This window comes from Chelmon rostratus, chromosome 7, assembly GCF_017976325.1.
Source record: "Chelmon rostratus isolate fCheRos1 chromosome 7, fCheRos1.pri, whole genome shotgun sequence".
Taxonomy (NCBI): Eukaryota; Metazoa; Chordata; class Actinopteri; order Chaetodontiformes; family Chaetodontidae; genus Chelmon; species Chelmon rostratus.
The window spans coordinates 4,546,017-4,569,132 of record NC_055664.1 but is presented as its reverse complement, the minus strand read 5'-3'; the positions used below and the strand labels follow the sequence as shown (position 1 = coordinate 4,569,132).

Below are 23,116 nucleotides of genomic sequence, written 5' to 3'. Positions count from 1 at the left end.
GAATCTATGACCAGCTCTTGGTTTACTGACACACATATACACAGAGACACACACACACACACACAGCCAGGCGTACACACTCAGACAATACTGACAGTCTACTCTGCCACAGCACTCTGTATACATAAACGTAATGGCTCTGCTTTGCTATCCCCACCACTGCCTTTTCTGCTAATTCCAGTGGGTTTGAAGCACTCTTCGGCAGAATGCATTTTAGTCTGTAGGTAAGTGCAGGCTCAAAGTGTCTGCAAATATATTTTTGTGTGTTTGGGTTTGTTTGTGCAGACAGTTCGGGAGAGGGGGGGGGGGCTGGATGCTCGGTCTCCTACAGAAGGGTGTGAGTCACTGAGGTTTCCATTCATTCTATTGTTTTGTGTAGGAAGGGCAGTGAATAATGACAGATTGAATGGCACACACAAATGAATCAGCTGCTGTATTTTCAGATGAGAGCGACATTAATAGATGAGAGAGAGAGCTATGATTAGTGCATCAACAGGTGTGTGTTGTGAAATGTCATGTTGAGATCACACATGATGCACTGCGGCCACACTGCATCTGAAATTATTCCTTCTTGTGTGTGTGTGTGTGTGTGTATGTGTAAGGACCCGGCAGCACTACACACCCCTCTCTGGTGGCCGTTTGACCAATCAGACATGCTGAATTGGCAGCAGAGACAGTAGCATGAAAATAATTGGCTTGTTTGCCAACAGCCAAATTAAACTGAAGGTTAGACTGTGATCGGAGAGGAACCCTCCTCATCTCTGGACACCTACTAACTAATCTATTTGACCCCTTCAATGTTAGAAACAGGCTTCTTCATGAATGAGCAAACAGCAATTTGCATTTAAAACGTGTAGAAATGAACCACATTCATTGCATTTCCTCCACGGCAACATGGCCAGTATGAAAGGAAACGACGAGCTCGACAGAAATGTAACATTTTGATCTATTTCCTCGCCATGAAAAATGCCACTGATACTAAATCTGGCAGTACGGACCATTTCTGTGTTTGTGTGTGTGTTCCTGTGTGTGAGGGTGAGTCACAGGAGCACACACTGTGTCTTCGCTCGTCATGTGATAAGGATTCGAGGAGCTATGCAAATACAGAATGGAAATTAATCTTCCAGCTCGCTCCAATCTGAACCTCAACACGACGTTCGGGAATCAGCAATGAGCGTATTCACAACCGAGTGCTGCCAGTGTGTGTGTGTGTGTGTGTGGGTTTGGTGTGAAGGTCTGCAATGGTAAAAAGTAAAAAATTGTGGAACACGTTGAAACAATAGGAAACAAAAGGCGCCCTCCAGAAAAGCATTCATTATTAACGGCGGCCCCTCATGAAATATACACGACGAGGACCAACTAAAAAAGCGCAGTCTACTTTCTCCAGCTCTGTGGAGCAACTGTGTCCACTGCGTAAACACACACACACACCGCTTATGCTACGAGGAAACAGTGTGGGCTTTTCTTTCATTAGAGAGCACCACCCACACTAATTAGTGCCGGTCAGCATCAAAGCGGCGGTCTGAACCCAGCTGAACATGAACAGAGATGGAGCTGGAGACAGACGCACCAAACATCAGCTCAAGTGCAGGCTCTTGGCTAAATAACGACAACTGGGGCAGGACCTATATGTGGAGCTGATACTGACCTTATTAAAGATCACATACTGACCAGACAGTGTCATCCACCTCCGATGTGATGGAGGTCCTTTGATCGCAACTGAAGAATTATTCTTATTATTAACATGTTCATATTTCAAAGGTCTGCAGAGAAATCTGGTGTGTTGGCTCGCTGGGACACTTTGATGGAACTAGGCCATCATTAATGTTATTAGTTCCACCTGTTGCTTCCCTGTTATGACAAATCAAAACGTCTGAAACGGAAAAAGCGTCTCCTTCGCGGGCCCAGCCGGTGCACTGGGCTGACATGCCTGGATGGCATTACAGGAAGAAACAGCTTTGAAAGGCTCCCCGTTTACATTTTCAGAAATATTCATTCTTTGTGGTTTAAAGTGTCAAACTAAAATGTCTAACTATTCCTTTCATTTGCTAAACCGATTGTACTGATCTTAACATGGGATTTTATTTCCATGTAACTGCTGGCAAGTGAGCCATTCAGCCAGCTGTACACAGATTTGTTGATACTCCTGTAGTATCATCATTGTTGTGCATGACAGCACACAAAACCTGGAACAAAGCTCAGTGTATCTCTGTATGAAAACTGCACTTGAGATACCTTCAATTAGCCGGTGATGGAACAGACTGTACAGACTGCAGGCAGCACTCGCACCACTGTAACTCAACGTGCAGCCAGAACAAGGCTGAATCAATCAAACGGCACCATGTCGCGTCGCTGCCCTTCAAGCGCTGATAAGACGAAAGGAAAAAGCGAAAGGGCCGTGTGCATTAATTAGTACCGTGTATGTAAAAGGTTGTAGCCTTTAAACAAGAGACATTCAATAGTTTTATTAACAGAGTGTGCGACAGCGCAGGAAACATCCACAGTGCTGCGCTGAGAATTACATTCTGGCCACGCTGAATGTGTGCGATCGAGTGGAGGGAACCACTCCTACGACCACTTCTCTGTTGTTATGTGATTAGTGTGAGAGGTTCACATTCACTCGTTCTCTTGGGCTTTTCTTGAATGTCCTCTTATACAAATGAATGTGTGGTCCAGACCTGCAGTACCGGTCATATAGAGATTGTCTGCTTTTCTCTTTCCCAGCTGACCAAATCATAATGTCTTCATCTGAATGGATTTTGAATCAGAATATGGTAAATTAACATAAAATACATATATGCAACAAATGGGAGCAGCAAAAGTAATTTTTCGTTGATCATCATCATCATCATCATGGTTTTCCAAGTTACTGAGAAGTTGTTTTTCCAGCGATTTTATGATTCTTCTGCCAAATTTGGGCACAGGAACTAGCTGTTAGGAAAATTTTCTCACTCTGACAGCTGCCTCAGAGAGCCACGCTCTTACATCCAAGAGTACAACATCATGCCGCATGATTTCCTGTCTGATACCTCCGTTACTGGTACAAGTGTGCACGTCCTCATGCACACGTGAGTTTGTGCGGTCATGACAGGTTGGTGGATCTGACACTTGTACAAACTAACCTCACAGAAGACAGGAGAGGCTACAGATCAGAATACGACAAAGTGATGACTACTGACAGCAGCTTCGGTGTTTCAATATTAACACCGAACAACAGCCTCTAATTACCTGACAAAACACCACCCGTCACATACCTTGAGAGGACCTAAAAATCCCATGCAGCTGTTTACAGCCGACTACAGCCTGCTGACAGAACCACGGAGGTTAGATTTGGAGCTGCTGCGGGTTACAGTTTAGCGATAAGCTTCAAGGCAGGCCAGCAGGAAGTGGCGGAGAGACGCTAGCTTTGGTTTCAAGTTAATTGAAGGGCAGTGATTAAAGAAGCGGCCTCCCCATTAGCTCTTAACAGAGCTCCTGCTTGATTAATCAATGTCTATTTAGTCCGAGCTCTCCGGCCGTCGCCATGGCTTCCGGGCAACGTGGAGAAGAACCCGGTGACCAGCGAAGAGCGAGCGTTCTGTCATCACCTTCCTTTTCTTTTATTGTTTTGTCTTCTAACGTGCCTGTGGTCACTCTCCATCTCTTCCTCTCTCTATCACCATCAGTGTCTGTCACAGTTTCACACCGTTCTCGTTATCCTCGGGAATTGTCTTCATCCGATTCATCGTGTGATCTGTCCAGCATGTACTGTTCTGTTCCACCAGAGCACAAACCCTCCGGAATATGAAATGTGACTGACGGTTATGTCACCACAGCGCTTCTAATTTAGTTTTCATGACCCAATGAGGAAACCTGTTGTTTTTGTCCTCCAGCCTCCTTTGGCTTCCTATTCTCTGCTGACACAGAATAAATGAGCCACATACATCTGAGCATCGCAGAATCCCTCCATATCGTTTACTTTGATCCAGTCGGAGTGCATCGTGCTTGTGGACGTTGGACCTTTTCCCTAATCTCCAGCTCCACATCAGCAGCAAGGAAAAAATCCCTCAGAGGTCAGAAGATCTTGACCTCAACCTGTCGCCCACTGGATCAAAGCTAAGCTATGTGGACTGCTGTTCACACTGTGCACACTATACCCTCTCTTTTCTGTTGATATTGCAGCACAAGCAACACTATTTGGTGGGTAAATTAAAAAAAAAGCTTAAAGCGAATTTCATCACATAAAGAATGGTCACACCGATAAGACAAGGAAATATATTAAGTTTGTAAATCGGATCAAGTCGCTTAATGACAACAGAAGTAGGCCGCTAAGTGCTGATAAAGGTTTTATAGTTCACCACAAATCTCCCAGCAGCTATATGTGGTGCCACAGTGGAGGTCCAATGGAGAACAAACAGAGCCTAAGCACGTTACAGTGCGGCTGGAGCTATACTTGAAAACAGCCTGTGGCCTGGCTGGCTGGAGCCAGTGGTCCGGCAACTTTTGACAGTTTTATTTAGGTAAAGTTGTTTAAGCCTGTGCTATTCAAAACTTTTAAGAAACTAATTTTCTTTTTACTATTGGTGCTAAGACTCAGGTATCATATCAGCAATAGTTTTGAGAAATCTCCCATTCCTCAACAGAGTTGAACTTTACTTATTTATCATTATTATTATTATTATTATTTTATGTCAGTTATTTTTTTTTTTTACAAATATTTACTCTCTTTCTTTCCAAGAGTGAGATAAGAAGATTGATACCACTCTCATGTATGTGCATTAGGTTGGGGCTGGACACAATAGGTGATTAGCATAGCTTAGCATAAAGACTGGAAACAGAGGGAAACAGCTAGCTTGGTTGTTCAAAAATACACCAGCCAACAGTTCTGTGCAGCGCCTTTGGCTATAGCGCGGGTCGCCTGAGGACTGCTTAGTGCAGCTGTTGGTATACAGCAGGTCTCTGTACAGTTATAATGGGACCAAAGCTGCTGGCCTCGCTGTGAGGACACTCGAAGGCAGCACACAGGCCCTGCACTCAGCTTTTGTTTGCCAGAAAGACTTCCAGCACTTAGTTCCCCCTAAAATACCTGTTGGAACGGATCGTACAAATAAGATCCGATGTGTTTTAGGTGTATTTTTGAACTTTGGAGAGAGGATAACTGTTTCCCCCTGCTTTCAGTGTTTATCCTAAGATAAGCTAGGCTAACACGTCTGTGTTCCTCCTTCAACTGAATGGTACTAATCTTCTGATCTCACTCTTTGACAGAAAGCGATACAGAGTATTTCCCGAAATGCTGAGCTACTCTGTTAAACAGTGTTGTTGATTTTTTACATAGAGTTGCAGCAAACTTAGAGGAGGTCAGGTCATCTCGACATCTAGGTCAAACTGGACTAAATCTGGAGAACAAAAGAAACATTTTTAGGGGCCAAGGTTACATTTTAAGGGTTTATTCAACAGCGTTTACAGGGCTATTTTTCAGTGTGCAGTCTGGACCTGTTTCATGGTGAAATACTGCATAGTCAGTAAACGCGACTGAAAAAAGAGTTATGACAGCATCTTCAAATTGCCTTTTTTCCCACACCAACAATAAAAAACGTCAGATTCATTTTACAATCATCTAAAACAGGTAACCAGTAAATAACTGGGGAAGCTGAAGCCTGTGTATGTTTTGCATCTCCACCTGAGAGACTGCATTTTCAGAAAGGTTCTCTTGCTTGAGCACGATAAAAGAGTTGCTTTTTGAACCTGGATGTATTTTTGTTTGTTTGCTGGAAATCACAGAATCTTTGTTCACACTGCCAGCCCAAATCTGTTTTTTGGTTTTTTCTGATTGTATCCAGATTGATTTTAAAAAGTTTAGACAGCAAAAAAAACACATGAAATGCGATTTTTGCAAATCAGGTCCAAGCCGCATTTAGTCTGAAAAGGATTCCAGTCAGACACAGATAAAATACAGACGCGTCTCACTCTGGAAGCTCTGGCTGCTCAAATCGGACTTCAAAGTGTCTTTTGCATCACTGGGAACCAACACACAACAACAACAACACCGAGAACAACAGTCTTCTGCAGCGTCTGTGGGACGACATGATGGATTTTTCACGCTTCAGCGTTAGAAAGCTGTCTCGCCAGCATACGTAGTTACTGATACCTATGTAGTTACCACAGCAACCCATGCAGATGGGCTGGTGATGCCTGGAAACACAAATCTAATCTGATCACTTGTAAAAAACAGTGTGGACAGTCTGTGTTTAAGATCTGATCTGAGAAAGAAATCTGATTTGCCTGCAGTCTGAACAAAGCCTGTGCTGTGTTGTTGCGTCTTGACTTTCCGACTGGGAGCTGTGATTCTGCTCCTCTGGAGCATCGCAGCTTAATCAAGCAGTGACAGAGATGGTAATCCCCCCCCCCCTCCTTAACAGAGATGGATGGAGAGGTGTCCTTCGTCTTTAAGCCTGTTTGCATCACTGTTTTCCATCGATTCAAGGATTAACAATCTAAAAGGGTTTGATCAGAAAACTGTAAATAGTAACAGAGAGGAGCCGATGGGAATCTCCAGAGCCAAAACAATAAACCGTGAAAGCAGTGTGTGTGTGTGTGTGTGTGTCAAAGCTGGAGGCTCTGCCCCCTGAGGTTGAGTCATAGGGGGATAAACAGTGAACACTGGCAGCATATGGATTCTGTTCAGCACTTTCTGCAGGGATGAGAGCTTAGAAATCTGTTTCTCCCTTCACCATCTTCTCTCCTTTTCCTGTTCATCCTGGTGATAAACACCTATTCAGAAATTTCCCTCCTGTTGCGCTCAGATCCTCCCTTTCTTCACAGCTCTCCAAATCCTCTAATTCAACTGGTGGCATTCTCACTTTCTTGCCTCTCCTTTGTTTCTCACCACAGCTGATTGTTTCAGTCTGCTGCCGGGCTCTTCCTCCTCTCTGTAGCAACAACAGCAGCAGCAGCAGCAGCAACAGCCAGCCAAACGTCTGCAAAGGCAGCGAGAGGCTATAAATCGTAGCAGCCTCCACACTGTACCGGCGCAGCAGAGCCAGGCTGAGCACGACAGGTCCAGCCAGCCAGGGGGGCTCGTGTGCAGTCGCACAGGCAGAGAGACGCCCAGTCCATCAGTCAGCCGCTGCATCTGTTTAGTCAGTGTGTGAGCAGTCACACAGTGTGAGCCTGGCTTCTGTTTCAGCAGCAGTGATGACATCAACTGGAAGAACCAACATGCGTACGCAGAGAGAGGTGGACACAGGACGGAAAAAGAAATAAAGAAATGTGAACCTGCGGCCCCTGAGGGCTTCACCCACTTTGCATTCAGACAGAATGCATTCCCGAGCCCCAACCATCACAAATGAATGCCTAATCCTTATCCCGCCCCTAACCTTAACCGAAATCCAACACTAACTCTCAAACCAAGTTTCAACCCTCAAAAAGAAATCTGGACCCCATGGGTGGGTGTGCAATCACTCACACACACACACACACTCACACACAGAGCAGCTACCTGTCGGAGTGTCTTCAGCATCTCTGTGGCCTCGTCCTGCTTGCCCTGCTTCGCCATCAGCATCATCTCCTGGATCATGCCGATGCGGCGCTGGTAGGGCGGTGGAGTCCCGCCGCGGCTCAGCCGGTCCCCCGACTTCAGCATGAGGGACGCCAAGATGTCTCCCCGCTCCTTGGTGGGTGTGCGCTTCCAGCTGTGCTGAGGGCTGGCCCCTCCAGGCTCCTGGCCTTTGGTCTGCTTGGCACCCATGGTGCTGCGTTAACGTGAACTGGGATAATAAGAAGGCCGGTCCCACCGAGCAGTCGTGCAGAGGCAGGTTGGATTAAACTTGGCACTTTGCTCATTAAAGTGTCTGCAGCTGATCACAGCTCTCTAGAAACCTGCACTTTGAGGTGGAAATGTAAAGAACTGGGAGCAACACAATTCCCAACTGCTGTACTGCTCATGAAAATGTTCATCATCACTCAGTTAGAGTAGGGAGCGAATGTTCTGGCTGGAAAATTATTCTGCAAACACTTAGAAGTAGAACCACGAGTTTTCTGCTTTTGGGAACTTGTTAATCCTAGAGAGTGCAGCTCAAGTCGGGAACAGGTCGGAGGATGCTGCCTGCAGCATGGCCGCAAAACACGGACACAGCAAAGTGAGGATGCGGGCTGGCTGCAGCAGAGCCTGGCCCGCCGCAGCCTCCTATCCCGAACACAACTTCACCGCGGCTGCAGAATATTTACCTCCGACAGCAGCGTCCTCTTCTCCCGTCCTCCTCTACAACACAGTCCTCTGTCCCGGACTGCGGGGGGAGGCGGCTGGGAGGACTTGCTGCATGAAGCAGGGCATGGCAATGTTTACGTCTCCTGAAGATCACCGCTGTCTGGTCCTGGATCTACCCCGTCCTTCCTCGGCCGCTGGAAGTCAAACCCAGCATTCGTCCTTCTCCAAGGTTGATCCTCCATCCGCCCCGGAGCGGGAAACTGCCGCGTCGGCGCTTCGGTCCACGGGCTGTGTCGAGGCTGCGGCTCCGCGGTGTGACAGGAGGGGGGAGACTGGGGTGTTCCCTCGCTGGGACTGAATTATGTATCGCACCCTCTGTTCAACTGTGAGGGGGCGCGCGGCGAGTGCACGTGAGCGCGAGAGCGATGGAGGAGCTGGAGGAGCACGAGCACCGTGCACCGCTAACTTTGCAGTTTGGCGGCTGATGGACGGGACCCTTCGACGGCCCCTCAGTCCGTCCTCACATCTGCTCAAGATGACTCATACCTTCCTGCTGCAGGGTCTTCCGGCTTACAGCTGATTATCAATGCATCAATACATAATATATTAAAAATCCTACAAGTTAAACTGACCCCACCAGTAAGCAAGACATTCATTTTAAACTGGCTGATTCTGCTAGTTTGGTCTTTTGCATAGAAGACAACAAGTCACATCTATTTTTTTTAAAAAAGGCAATCGTGAGTTAGGATAAAGTAAGGGATATATTATCATACCGTCTAGTGCTGTTTTACCTGGCCGTCAGGTGTTGGTGAATTTTTTTTTTTCAAGGAGTTAATATGGAAATCCCTTGTTTATCAGCATTCAAAGTGATCACATGGTACATGGACTAACTGATGTACAGGTACCAGTGACCATGGAGACGACTGCACTGACCCCTGGTGGTGGCTGGAGGTCATGAACTAGTTATTATAATGTGGTTTAGACACACATGATCCTGGTAAAGCCAAAAATACATATACAGTTAAATATAGCTATAAATTGTCGTAGCAGCCGTCCTATATATGAACAGCAACTACATATACTTTGATATTTATTGTACGCTTTTAATTATGGAATGTAAAAGAAGCAAGAATCTGTCAGCTTTGATTAAAGCTCCATCAACCTCTTTCCACGTGCAGACAGCACCTGTATTTGGCTCGCAGGGGCTCGTTGAAATCTGACAGCTACATGCACAAAAACCTACACAAGAAATGTCGACATGTACTTTTCAAAAGGTATATTTATTTGTTTTGCCTTTAATTACATCTCTATTTACAGTAGCATTTCAACCATCACAGTTGCTTCAAATCACTTATCAAAACGAAGATGTTGGTTTCCTTCCTCGTTTTGCCAGAGAAAATTTAGGCTCACAACTTGTCACAGAGTTCAAACAGTCAGCCTTAACGAAAGACGTCGAGCGCGAGTGTGCAGGGTGGACACTTCATTCTGGTTTTTGGAGAGCAGACTGCAGAGGAGTAGGTAGACCTTTCATACACACGCACACATACACACACTCCTCTCCTGTTAGCCACTACACTGGTTTAATTACTTAATGGTGTGCTGCATTCGTTATTCAAAGACCTGACCAACGCCTCCTTCCCAGCGAAGGGGACGCTCTTTTTTGGCAGTCAACACATACAGTTCACTGCTTATAAAGCGTATTCAGTACTCCTTGACTTCTTTAGTTTGATCTGTCACGACATTAAATCACAGTGGATGGAATGACTAGTCAGTCTTATTCCCTGATCCAGAGAATAGGACATGTCAAAGAGGAACCAGATGTCATTAAAAACTGCAAAATAATTGATGGTGTTCACTGCCTTTATAATGTCACAGCAAAAGTATAATTGGAGCAGCTAACTGTTTTTCATCAGTAGAATTAGAGCAGAGATCAGTGTGTAGTTCAGGTGTGGGAAGTGACTTCAGGGTTAAATACATCTGGAAGGTTTGCATGCTGCCTTTTCTCTTTCCTGGCATCGTGAAGACAAGAGAAACCTCCACACACACACCTCTGTGACTTGTTAGTTACCACTGAGAGGAAAGATGCAAGAACGTTTTTGAAACACTGGGTGTAAGGATGTAAGGTTTTCAGAATATGGCACAGCAGTAAATCTTCCGAGGGCGAGCCATCCTCAAAAACTGTGTGTCCGTGTGAGATGGGCACTAATGAGGGAGAGGTCCTTGGAGGGAGCTACATGCTGCCATGGCTGAGCCTGTATACTAAGCCAAAGACCCCACATCAACTTTCCATATAATGTGGACGTGGCAGCATCATGCTATGGGGGCGCCTCTCTACAGCAGGCCCTGGAATGCTTCAGAACAACATTCATGTTTGAAAGTGAAGAGGTTTGATCCTGAATGTGTAGCAGGACAACTATGACCTGAGCAGTTTCACACTTATGAGTGGGGAAAAATCGTAGTGTTCAGACACACAAAGCTGACAGTCCTCTGAGTCCTCTCCCCACAGACTGCAGACGGCAATACATAAATTATGACATGAAAGGGGTGAATTTAAAAATCATTCTTTTATACTTTTTAGAGATTCGTTTTTACTTTGAAACTTAAGAGCCTTTTAGCTGCTGATCAGTTTCAGACTCTAATAGCATCCACTGTGCTTGAATGTGATGAAAACTGGAAAACCTAAATACTTCTGCACTGTAACCAGCCTCAAATTCAATCTCATTTTCCTCTCATAAGTGGCCCACAGAGGTGCAGCATACCTACACTGGGATGGGGTGGCATTAGAATTTTAAAAATGACAGGAAAATAGGGTCCAGGATAAAAGTCATGAGTCACATTTTCATAAATTCAAACTAGAACATCTTAAAGGAAGGAGGAGTTTGTAACATGCTGATCTGAAGCAACCGATTGAGGTCTCAGTATGAAACTCAGCTGGAGTTGTTGCTCTTTTCATGAACCCAGAGATCTGCAGGAAATACTCCCACTATAAAAACAAACCGGTCAATATTTCAGCTACTGGATGCACAACAATGTCCAGCTCAGCTTGGCAATATTAACTCCTCTCTCTACCTCTCAGTGCTCTTCCACTAGACTGTGCACGTCTCTTCAAGCTCACCATGGAGTGAAGCAGCACAGGACTGCCCATCAGCTTTCTACCCTATATGATTTATTTGATGGTATATTGCTGTTGGGTGCACTCTGACAGGAAAAGGGCGAGGTGGGTCTGCATTTGGATGATCTAGACAGTGCTATATTTTCCCTTTGCATAACCTGACTCATGTTAGTCTTATGCTGAAGGCTGAGGCAATGTTACAGGGGAAGGACAATTCTAGACACCTCAGACAGGACCACAACTGAGGGCGTGTCTAGGGCCTCACAGGTGGGAGGTGACTACTCGCAGTTAGAATGAGTAGCCAGCGGGGGGCGCTTTGTCGTCTTTGTTGCTCTCCAGGGAGAAAGGAGGAATGCGAACGTCAAAGTGGGAGCCGTCAGTTCTTTCAATACGGAAAGTCCCCCTAAACACAAATAACAGGATTAGTTCAATGTAAAAATTACATGATCAGCAAATACATTAAGTCAGAAAAATATTTTAAGCCTCTAGAAGATGTCAAACTCACCACATATGACCACTGGGGGCTTGTAGAGACACATGGCTGCTGTACTGAAAGGCTGGCTGTTCTTTAGACAACACTGGCTCCTGTGACACAAAGACAAGTACGACATGACAAGGTTACACAAAATCTGTGTATTTAAAAGTACAAGACACAAATTAGTCAGGGTTTGCATTACTATTGTTGATATGATCTTTGCATTTGTGATTGTCCCATCTGTGCTCCAACACATCATCTGTACAGCTACGTCAGTGATGTCTACCACGCTGCTGCTTTGGGGATGCATGAAAAGAACCATCAGGTCCCAATTCCAGACTGATTCAAAAGCAGGTTCTGGACTGTGTATGTTATGTGTTCACACTGGAAAAGTGACTGCATGCATACTGAATATTGTTTATTTCTTAACGTGCTGCTGATGCACACTATCCTCTCAGGCAATGGCAATGAAGGGGCTGTCACAGGTAGAAAAATACGAAAATAAACTGTGGGGGTCAAAACTAACAAACGAAAAAACACAAATCACAAAAATTAGACATTAAAAAACATTTGGATGTCTCTTTGTGAAGTTTCATTAGCAGACACATCTGACAACACACGTATCACCTCCAGTTAGTAAAAGTAAAATAGTAGAAGTATGTTCATGTATTTGTATCCCACTGCTACAACACTTTGATTTATATGTAGCACATACGATATAGATTCAGTATCTCATAAGGATTTGGAACACAGCTAACAACTTTCGAACTATATTTTTGTGTGTTCTGTTAAATTTGTGATATTTAAAGAAAGTGCAAATGTATGAAAATATATCATTTACGAGGTACAAAAGGTAAACTGATACCATCTCCAGATGGTCCAGATGCTGCATTTGTGTGTGGTGTACTAACCCTGCCTACGACTCCTCGTCCTCGGACCGTCTCCAGGGTTCCTGAAAGGCTGAAGATCCTCCAGTGCCTCTCTCTCAGCTGAACCACCTCGTTGCCCATGTTCTCCAGACGGATACAGTAACGCCACTGCAGGAAAACAACACACACAGTGCTTTGTAGCTGCTGTTGATTTCCCACTGTGACTGTCCTTGTGGACCACTCCACATGATGTACCCCAGAAAAAAAGAAAATGTTACTCACCCAGTAAACATGGGAGTTCTGGGCCTCCTGAGAATGAGAGAGAATTTCCATTAGTATCTATAAAAAATAAAGAGCCAACCAAAGCAGAAAAGGTCTCCAAGAAGCCTGCAGGCCTGGGTCTTGATTGGCAGAAATAAAATGACACTAATGCAGTGCAGGGGAGCTTCACGCTGGTGTGGCTACAGGCTGTGCTTCAAGAAGATCCAGCAGATGCTCATATTTTACTAGTATTATGCTGATATATTATGCATAGAAGAGCTGCGCTGTTCATTTACCCTCATGCCCATGTAGAAGGGGATGACGGTGACTCGGATGTTTTCAGTGGTCTCCCTGTGGACGTCTGAGAGCTCCAGCCACGGGTGGTTCTTCTCCTGCCACGCCTTCAGGGTGTCTCTGGCTGTGAACGGAGGAGCTACAGACGAGCACAAAATGCTCAAATATTTACTGAAGACAATGTCTCCTGTTATTTCTACAATGTCACCGGTTAAGGTCAATGATGTCTATAGCAGATCTGAACCAAATGTGAGACTGCATGACTTGTGACTGTGTCTCAGGGAAATATATTCTTTTATGAATTTGGTGGGTGGTACCACAAGTGGCTTTTCAAAGAAAATAAAGTTTAAAAATAGTTAACTACACAACCAACCACCACAGATATTAATCACTGTGAAGATACATGCATGCAAGACCTACATGATGTCATCTTCACAAAGACACATTACTTATGTTGTGACTATACAACAGTGGTGAGCATAACAGTAGGGCAGGATGAAATGTGTCCACCGTATGTTCATGTTCGAGAATCATGTTAGAAATGGAGGTAAACCTCTGGGTACTGTAGAAGGTTTGTGTGAAGTGGAGACAGTAGACGGGTGTTTACATTTGGCAGGGTTGTACATGAGGAAGCGCTCGAACAGCTCGTGCTGGATGGGGGCCTGCTCTGTAGAGTTATAGGGCAGGATGTCTTCATGGCTCACATAGTCCAGACCTGGAGCACAGAAACAGACACTCTGTCACAAGGGGATGAGACAGACTACAATAATAACCACCTCAAATGGGGAGTTGCATGTAGTACTAGAGCTAAACTGCTGACTAGGGTCAAACTCAGCTCTGCAAATGCAATGCTAAAACTGAATGCTTTGTCCTGAAGTGGAACTGACATACTGGGTGCTGAGCTGGTCCAAGTCCTAAGTAGTATTTTTTTCATTTATCACAAATGTCCCATTCAAAACTGATAGAAATGGGATATACAGGGCCCACCAATCCTATTATGTGGCCAGCATGTCGTGATGAACCCAAGGCCAGTGTATCCTGACCGGTCTGTATGTGACTGCATACCTGGGATGGCGTACAGGGCTCTGCTGTCATCATGGTTGGCCAGAAACGTCACTGCCTCTGTCTGGGACCTCTGAGACTGCCAAAGACAACACAAACCAACAGTCACACAACTGGTGAGTCAGAAACTAATGAACAATCACAGCTGTATTCTACCACAGTGGTGGTTTTGTGTCCCGATGTTATTTCCACTCATTGCACTGCATATCAAGACATAAATGTACTTATACAGAATATTTAAGTGCAGAAAATGTTAATTTAAGGTATATTACAACCTCTCTAATGGCAGGGAAGTGAGGATGTAAAAACTAGAAATACAATTGTAAGGATTTAGATATTTGGTAAAGTGATCATGGCTTGCTTGTTAATTGTTGTTCACCATGAGGGAGAGAGAAATGAGTGTGTGAGATCTAGACTGGTGTTTGCACAGGTGTGCACAGGTAGTTAGTAGCTTCCAAAACAGGTGCAATTGTAAAACACACCCACGAGGTAGGTGCACAAGGCTAGAACGCATCACCATTAATGGAAAGCCCTTGAATGTTCAAAGAATGAAGGAATTACATTAAAATACCAAACGCAACTGCTGCAGGAGCAAATCAGTATTACAGTTCTGATCAGAAGTCAGTCCCAATTTAAGACTTGTCCTTGGTACCCTTCCCTACTGACAACCTAAAGACAATGGATTTTAAGCCAGAGTTAGTATTCAGTGTTCCGTGGCTTTTTCATTCATTCATTATAAATATAATGAATAATGGCAAAAAAGATAACCTAATTACTGAGATTCTGGCATTATCTGTTGTAATTAAGCTTCAACACTCCCTCCAAAAGATCTCTAGGTAGTGCTTGTAGGTCCTAAAGGAAAAACATGTAGTGACTTACTATGTGAGGGCAGTCTCTAGTGTCAATCAGGACTTGGTAATAGGTGTGGGTCTTGCCCTTCACCTCCTTGGAACCATGGGCTCCTGGGGGCTCAGGTTTGCTGAAGGAAGAAAGAGAGACAAACGTTATACAGGTCTCACCCACAAACCAAGCCAACAGGGGCATGTCTGGTGCAGTCTGGAGCCAGAGATGGAGGGTTACCTGTCAGACATGGGCGGGGTTATGTCTCTGTCATAGAGCCGGGCGTGCCAGGGAAACAAGACGATGCCTCTGTAGCCAAACACACTGTGGAGAAACAGCTGAGGAGAGAACAACAACAAGGACAAATGGGATGAGTTGTTGTGAGATTATGTCTAGAGGTGGTTTAATAAAGCATAAATTAGATGGGATTACAGTGACTTGACAGGATCACACAGATGTGCTTTCATAACAATACCAAGCTACTGATTTATCACATCTTAACAACAAACGAAGTCGTACAAACACAGGACAGTACAGTAATATTCAAATATAAGTCCTAAACTGACCTAAATGATTTTCTGATAAAGGAGGAGGCCCCTAGGAGCCAGCTCATCTGTGATTTAAAGTGTGTGTGTGAGAGTGTTACCTGTCCGGTTTCATATTTGCCGTGCTGCTTCACAGCCTCAAACACTCCCACTGTCTCCAAAATCTTCCCTTCAGGCCTGTTCCTGCCAAAAACAGGCAACACCATTACATACTGGACACAGAGAGTGTGTGTAAAACCATCTTCATCCATCAAAAGAAAAACATATGATCACACAAACACACACAAACATGTTTGTGTACAAAACATGGGGACTGAGATCAAACATCATATATGGGCAACCACAAACAGCCTTTAAGTCCCTGAGGAGCCTCATCAGGAAATCCCACAGTCGTGAAGAGAAGCTTCAGGATTTTCCCTCCTATAGAAACGATTTACATTCATCCCTACAGGAAATCCTGCTCCCTCACTTCAGCCTCTCTGCTTCCTTTCAGTTGTAATCTCAATCACAACTTTGACAAGATTGAATAAAACACCTCAACTTGTCAGATGTCAACAAACAGGAATACTGTTCAACCTAATCTCCATGTCTCACACACTCAACACGCACACGCACACGCACACACACACACACACACACACACACACACACACACACACACACACACACAGAGTACATATTACCACTGACAACAACAGCTGGTCACTTCAAATAAATAACACGCATACTTCTGTGCTCCCTGCAAAGCTAATCTTCACAACAGAGATGAAGAGTGGGGATTAATGAGATATATGGACAGGGGGATTTACAGAAATATTACACAGGAGGTTGGTTTCAGGTTATTTTCTTATCATGTGTGTATTATACAAGAATAATGACAAGGTCACCTGGTTTTACTATGAGAAAACATGGTGACTGGAGCTACTGGAATTTAACTGTTACAGTGTACATATCTGCTCTGAAAATACTTGTATTGTGTGCTCATTTGACAGAAATAAAATAAAAACCAAAAGGGAGAAATATATGTTTTGATGGCGCACCCAAGTTGCTTTAATTTGACAGAATCCTGACCTTATTACCTTATAGAGCAAGCGAATCTTGGATGAACCAGTACTGTGGGTATTCTATCATAGGCAGAGCAGGCAGGCAGACAGCAGCCTACGACACAAGAGCCTCAGACTTTGAACACCCTCCCTCCATTCTACTTACATTACGTAGAATGGAGGGAGGGTGTGGTACATGAACAGTCTTGTCCTGCGCCTGAGTTTGTGGAAAGACTGACCGGTGAAAAGTGCACAATATTTGCAAAGGAGAAATATTTTCAATCCTGCATTCTTTCATCAGTGTCTGCTTGCTCACAGGTCCTCCTTACTGCCTTTGTTGGTGCGTTACCCACACCGACTGTCAATCAGCAGACTGGTGTGAAACTGGCAGCAGGATGAGAAACTGTCTATTCTGCGACAAAGATATGATAAATAGAGGATAAGAAAATCCCCTGCACCAAATTTACTGTAAACATGTTAAAAAGGAACATTGCTAATAAGATGGCAGATAACTGCTGTCAACATATTTTTGGGGCTGAGAGATCAGGCCTGTTTCCTTCTTTGATTTCTGTGTTTCTGAGAAGAATCAAGACCATCCAACATTTCTGAAATGCAGCATTATACCTACTGGATGCGTTTATCCACACAATATCAATTAACACATCTGAGGTGGTGCTGAGCATCTTTTCTACTGCACTGAATAAAGAAAGTATTGATGCAGCTTTAAGAGAAATTGGGTTGTTTGATACAAGAAATCTCCTTGCTAAAGCTAATGCAGAATTATTGCGATATAAAAATGAGACTGTACAGAGGTATAAATCACATTTTTAACTGCAGCAGTGGGTCGGGCCGGGCATTTTAGGGAGGAGGAGGAGGAGGAGGAGGAAGAAGAACAAGGAAGAGGAGGAGAATAAAAAAAAAAGAAAAGAGGAGGAGGACAAATGAGAAATGCAGGACAGTCCATCAGCAGAACCTTTGCAGATCAAAATAATTTGGTATTAGATAGTCATTCTGTATGACCTGCGTCTTGAAGTCACAACTTTTGCCACCAATGACACGTTGCCATCATACTGAGCAACCCTCAAAAATCTGGTGTATTAAGTTAGATGCCCATGTGATAAAATGTATGTTGGTAAAACAACACACACCCTAAAAGAAAGGCTAAGAGAACATAAGTTTGAGTTGCATCAGACATAAATATAACATGCACTTCAGTTTCTGGGTGAATGATTCAAGTGATCCCAGACTCCAATACTGACAAAGATAAAAAGAGTAAAAAATAATATGCAGAAAGAGTAATATAGTAAGTGCCACCGCGTATGAACAGGCTGGCCAGATGTAGCTTAAAGCTGCACAAAGCATTATTCAAGTTCTTGAGTGTGACAGAATCTGCAATGCATTTATAAAATACATCGAAGTAAAACTACTGGCTAATTAGTAAGCTAAATGAACCCATGGAGAAGTGTACAGAGCATGCAAAGAGCATATTGAGCACTAAAGAAGAAGCGGAGGATGAGGAAGAAGAAGAAAAAGAGGAAAAAGAGGAAGAAGAGGAAGAAGAGGAGACAAATGACAAATACATGAGAGTCCATCAGCAGAACTGTCCAGACCATAAATATTTAAAACTTCTTAAATTAAAAACATCTTAGAGATCATGTGTTTCTATTCCAAACCGCACAATGCCGGACCAGCATTAGCATGTTTATTCTGTACAACCTCACAAGCTTAGACACCAAGAGTGAGTCAGAGCGACCTGCCAAGTGAGGAACCATAGATGGCTTTACACTACGACCCTGGCAGTCACAGCTGCAGGACGAGGATGAGCATGAGGATGAATTCAAAAACAGTCAAAAATCTTTGCCAAAAGTTTTTGGGATACCATTCTGAAATGTACCACATCACCATGACATTGGAGAGTCTGTTTACAGTAAAACATTTTGACAAACTGCAGGCTCAGTTTTTTGACCATTCAAAAATCTGGCTGAAAAACAGTCTGAAGAAGCAGCGCAGTGAGTTTGGTGTCAATTCAGTACAAAATAGGGATGAGATTGATATAATTAGGTTGACAGTTTCTTGAGAAACTTCATAATTCCTCCCAGCTCAAAGCATCTGAACATTTCTGCTCACCGAAAGTTGGTGAAAGTTGTGATGTTGTAGCATGTATGACCGATTTGTTCTGAATTTTAAAAGTTTTAAACCTTAGACAGTTGAGTAGAGTGCCACCATCGGGACTGTTAACGCAAAGGGCCTGTCAAGGAAGTCTGGCATCCAGACCAGCTGCAGAGCTGCCTGGCCCCTCATAATGACAACTTTGATTCAATACACAGACCTTATGGGTTCACTTCCATTGGAACCTAAGCTATCTGCGACAGCTTACTCAGCATAACTAATTCAAGTGTTCCTGTCTGTATATTTGGCTACTTTAAGTGAAGCATTGTAATTTATCATATTTTTATATTTATCATAAGCCCTGGACCAAAATGTCCATGAGTAAACCTTTCTTTAAAAACTGTGTTCATGTATTCTGAATCTCAGCACCATTAATCTAAACCATGTAATCCACTGAGACTGTGTTCATACTTTTTAAACAACTGGTGTTGACTGAAGGGGCAATTACTACAATTTTCACTTACATTGCTTTCTCTTCACTGTAAGTACTGTACATCTTAGTGCATGGTCTGAACAAATGTTCAACACATTTTTAACACGGGTTCCTCTGTTTCTACCTCTGCAACAATCTGTGAAATCACAATATACTGTGTGGCCAGAGATAATCAGATCTAAATATAGCAAACCCAGCCTCAGCCAACAGTTACCCCTGGTCAACAAGTCGCCCTGCCAACGAGCACAGGAACTATCCACTTCGCCCTTTTCCTTCTGTGCTGGAGCAGTGAAGCCAGGTCACCGTGCCACTGAGCTGTCATGTCGGGGGAGGGTGGCAACGGCAGCAATAAGATAGGAGAAGTGATTATACAATGAAAACGACTATGTAAACTAAGGTGCAAGATACAAGCTGGTGCTGAATCACTGCTGCTATTCCAACCACTGAGGGGGCCCTCACCCACCTGTACACCCACCTTCACTTCACTCACAGAGACATTTTTTAAGTACACTCTGCTGCTCTCTTCCTGTCAGCATTTGATCTGATTTCTCACAGCTTCTTATTTCTGGTTGATCAGATAAAGTCAGCTTAAGAAACAAGAGGACCTCCTGGTTTCTCTCTGCACTGGCCTATAGCTAAAATCCTTTTACTCCATTACTTGCTGGTGTGAAAGCCAGGCAGAAAAGTGTGAAAGCCAGGCAGAAAAGTGTGCAAGCTGGCAAACACTGCTGGACCACCACCACCCACACAACAAAAACAACTGTCAGGAAATCTAGAAAATCTGTACTTTTTTAGAGCAAATGTTTGAGCTTAACTGCTAAATTATCATCAGTAGTGTGTAGAGTCAACACGACTGTCCCTGACATGACTGTTGCTAATGATAGCACTAAGTCTGTAAACTGTGATCACATGTCCAGGCTGAGTGAAGCAAAAAAACTGCTGGGTCATGGTCTGTGAGGTGGTTTTCATTTACTCAGCAGCAGCAGGAGTCAAACTTATGAGTAAAAATTAGTTTGTGCTAATTGTGTAAATGGCTAGCGACAACAACATCCCAAAATAACTAAACACGACCGGTAACAAGATCTGCACTTTTCGACAAGCCCGAAAGATACGCAGAAGCACAAGGACATAGCAGATTTTGTCTCTAAGAAGCCTACAGTGGACTATATGTGGTTGATTTAGTCCTTATTGTTCTGGGATCTGTATTTGGAAAAGTCAGTAATTAAAGTTAATAATAAACATACTAAACCAACAATGTTGCATTAACTACAACTTTTAGAAATTAACATTAAACAATAACCATGATTAAAACTAATAAAACTGACGCATACCAACACTTTGCTCAGTGCAAACCCTTTATGGAGCGACAAGCCACATAAAGTTTACTGAAAATCTGCAGGTGTGCTTAACTGATGTTGAAGCTTCAGTCAATCACTCTACCTACACATCACCACTGCTGTCAACGAATATTCTAAGTTCCAATTTACACTCAAATCGTAAAAAAAATCCATACATTCGGTTGTGAAAGTTAATATGCGAATGTGGAAAAAAGCGCTGAAAGCACTGCATGACAGACAGGAGTCACAAAACCAGATTTTATCACCCAGCAATTACTACTTTTTGTTTGTTTTGTTTTTTTACTGGGAAAATCTAACATACTTAAGTCTATGTAGATGTTTAAATGTTGACATGAAAATCATGTCCACCCTTTCTCTCACTCGTCTCCTGTTTCGGTGAATTGAGAGTTTATTTCAACCAGTCCAGATTTAATGATAGTTGTGGGAGCTGTGAAAAGATAAACCAATTAGGTTTTGTTGGGTCTTATTTTGTTTTGTCACATTTGAAGCAGGTTTTATGATGATGAAATTACTGTTTCTGTGAATGGAGTCTGACAGCTTTGGTGAGAGCGACAGATAATATTTGACATAATTTGACAACAAAGCAGAGGACATTATTTTGTTTGTTTATCTTGTATATTTAGGTATGTAGATCAATAAAATATGACAGGTATGTCTGTCATTGTACTGGTTGTCCCTCTGCATGGTTTCAAAACTATGTAGCTTTATGTTTGTTTGTTTTTTTTACAGGGAATATTCAAAGGTCATGTTTGGACAATTTTTACAGACGCAGATTTCACAGCTATAAAGACGGAAACAGTGTTTTATAAATCTGACAGGAATATATTTCTTGCATAAAACACATTTCAAATTTTTCTCTGTTGATTAGAACAAGCACATGCTTGCAGGAAAGTCTTCCTTTCACTAACAGCATGATATAACACACAAAAATGCAGCTTTATTAACCATCTATTTAGCAGATATTAACACTTCAGTAAGAAAACCAAACATGGCCTATAACAATTAACTCGTGTTTGGGTAAAAAGCCTTGACTATTTACTCTGTTTCCTTAATTACTACATTTAATTTTTTCCTGTTCATCAACATGCTCTCCAACATTTTTTAATTACTTTTGTGAGTCAGAACTTTCTTTTGATTGAACATTGTGCCCTTTGATTCATCTGATCTGAATATGCAGATGAAGAGGCTGACTGGTGCACCATACTGTCCAGTGAATGAATAACGTCACCACTGAAAGATGTGGGCTTTGCTGACTCTCAGGGCAACTATCAATGGATTCTGATGTGGAGATCATTTCTACAACCTCAACCATACGTCATGCCACAAACACATCAATGACGGCATTGTTTAACACTGAAATCTATTCATTCCAACAATAAGTCAGTGAAAATCAGCTGATGCCCAAGTGGCAGCATATAAATATAAAACATTTCATGAAAAATTCAGCTTTCATGAGCTTTGATACATCAATTTTAGTATTTCTTAGCTAAATTAAAACTATTTTAATCATGATGCTTCTTTGTTTTGTCTTATTGGAGGAAGCAAGGTATATTATGTTTTAATAGTGACTAAATAATAGCAGATCTTTTTAAGCAAAGGTGTTACAGTGGGTATTAAAGTCAAATAACTGGGCTTTCAGCAAGCACCAACACGGTAATGTCAAACAGTTTGTTACATAAACAGTAAGTGAGCCAACATTAAAACTTAAATCGCACATTATTAATTATTCATACAACAGTAAAGTAAGAGCGCCTGTTCAACTATCAATGAATTAATTTAAACCCTGTCCAATAAGATGCAGATATACAGCATGGCAGTATGTTAGATAACTTTTGTTGCATCAGTTTTGCCGGATTATAAACACGCTCCTAACGTAAATCTCTCTCAAACATGCCAAATTATTAATAAAGCATCTTCCACGGTGGGTGATAACTTTTTATAACTGTGTGGTTCATCATGTATTGACTTGAGGTTAGTGGCAGTCAGGATCAGACCGTGTCAGGTGTTGCTCAACCCATGCTGGCTAGTTACCCTGCTAGCTAACGAGCAGCAGAGGGCAACTGTACTTTTCTCATTTTCTGCTGCTAAATGCCAGCACACGATTGCACAACACGCTCACCATGCAGGCATCGTCTCGGGGGATAATTTCGCTCAACAACGAGGGCAATGTATCAGCGGTGCCATTTTGAAGAGCTCGTGCTTAGCTAAAGTCTTTAGCATGTTAGCAGTGACAGGGGAGGACACTGGCTGCGTCTCTTACCGTGACGACATGAACCTCCTCTGCTGAACACCGCCGGCCAGTCCACAGGCTTGACATTGTAACCGCGGTCTGTTCACCTCAAACACGCTGCTGCTGTCAACGACACTCAATATTCGCTGTGCGTGTTTGCTGTTATATTTACTGACAGTGCTCAACAAACCTCGGCGTAACGCACAGGCCGCCATCTTTCCAGCCCTGGCACGCTTACAC

The 23,116-nt window shown here is 43.2% G+C and overlaps 2 protein-coding genes across 3 annotated transcripts in view; both read right to left on the bottom strand.

The window, feature by feature from the left end:
- The window catches only part of lrrc75a (leucine rich repeat containing 75A), a 45,570-nt gene extending 37,844 nt beyond the window's left edge, over positions 1–7,726 (bottom strand). The window contains exon 1 of the mRNA XM_041941351.1: positions 7,478–7,726. Coding sequence (XP_041797285.1) covers positions 7,478–7,726 — 249 coding nt within the window. The remainder of the gene's footprint in view (positions 1–7,477) is intronic.
- A 1,740-nt stretch (positions 7,727–9,466) lies between these two features.
- On the bottom strand, positions 9,467–23,094 carry poldip2 (polymerase (DNA-directed), delta interacting protein 2). Of its 2 annotated transcripts, none has more exons than XM_041940563.1 (11): positions 22,907–23,094; positions 15,745–15,826; positions 15,339–15,436; positions 15,138–15,237; positions 14,262–14,337; positions 13,804–13,911; positions 13,199–13,335; positions 12,924–12,950; positions 12,684–12,809; positions 11,803–11,882; positions 9,467–11,700 (listed from the first exon to the last, which is right to left on the bottom strand). In XM_041940563.1, exons 1-11 carry the CDS (start codon positions 23,089–23,091, stop codon positions 11,586–11,588), a joined length of 1,134 nt encoding a protein of 377 aa, XP_041796497.1. In that variant the 5' UTR covers positions 23,092–23,094; the 3' UTR covers positions 9,467–11,585. The 2 variants fall into 2 exon arrangements, with proteins under 2 accessions (XP_041796497.1, XP_041796498.1); XM_041940564.1 differs by having other exon boundaries at positions 15,745–15,820.
- Positions 23,095–23,116: the final 22 nt, after the last annotated feature.

Bases quoted from the DNA above. Each gene is read 5' to 3' on its own strand.
- poldip2 (XM_041940563.1), bottom strand. From the start codon at position 23,091: ATGGCGGCCTGTGCGTTACGCCGAGGTTTGTTGAGCACTGTCAGTAAA. The intron at 12,810-12,923 runs GTGAGTAACATT...GTTTTCCTGCAG, and splicing joins AGAACTCCCATGTTTACTGG to TGGCGTTACTGTATCCGTCT. The intron at 11,701-11,802 runs GTGAGTTTGACA...ATTTGTGTTTAG, and splicing joins GCCCCCAGTGGTCATATGTG to GGGGACTTTCCGTATTGAAA.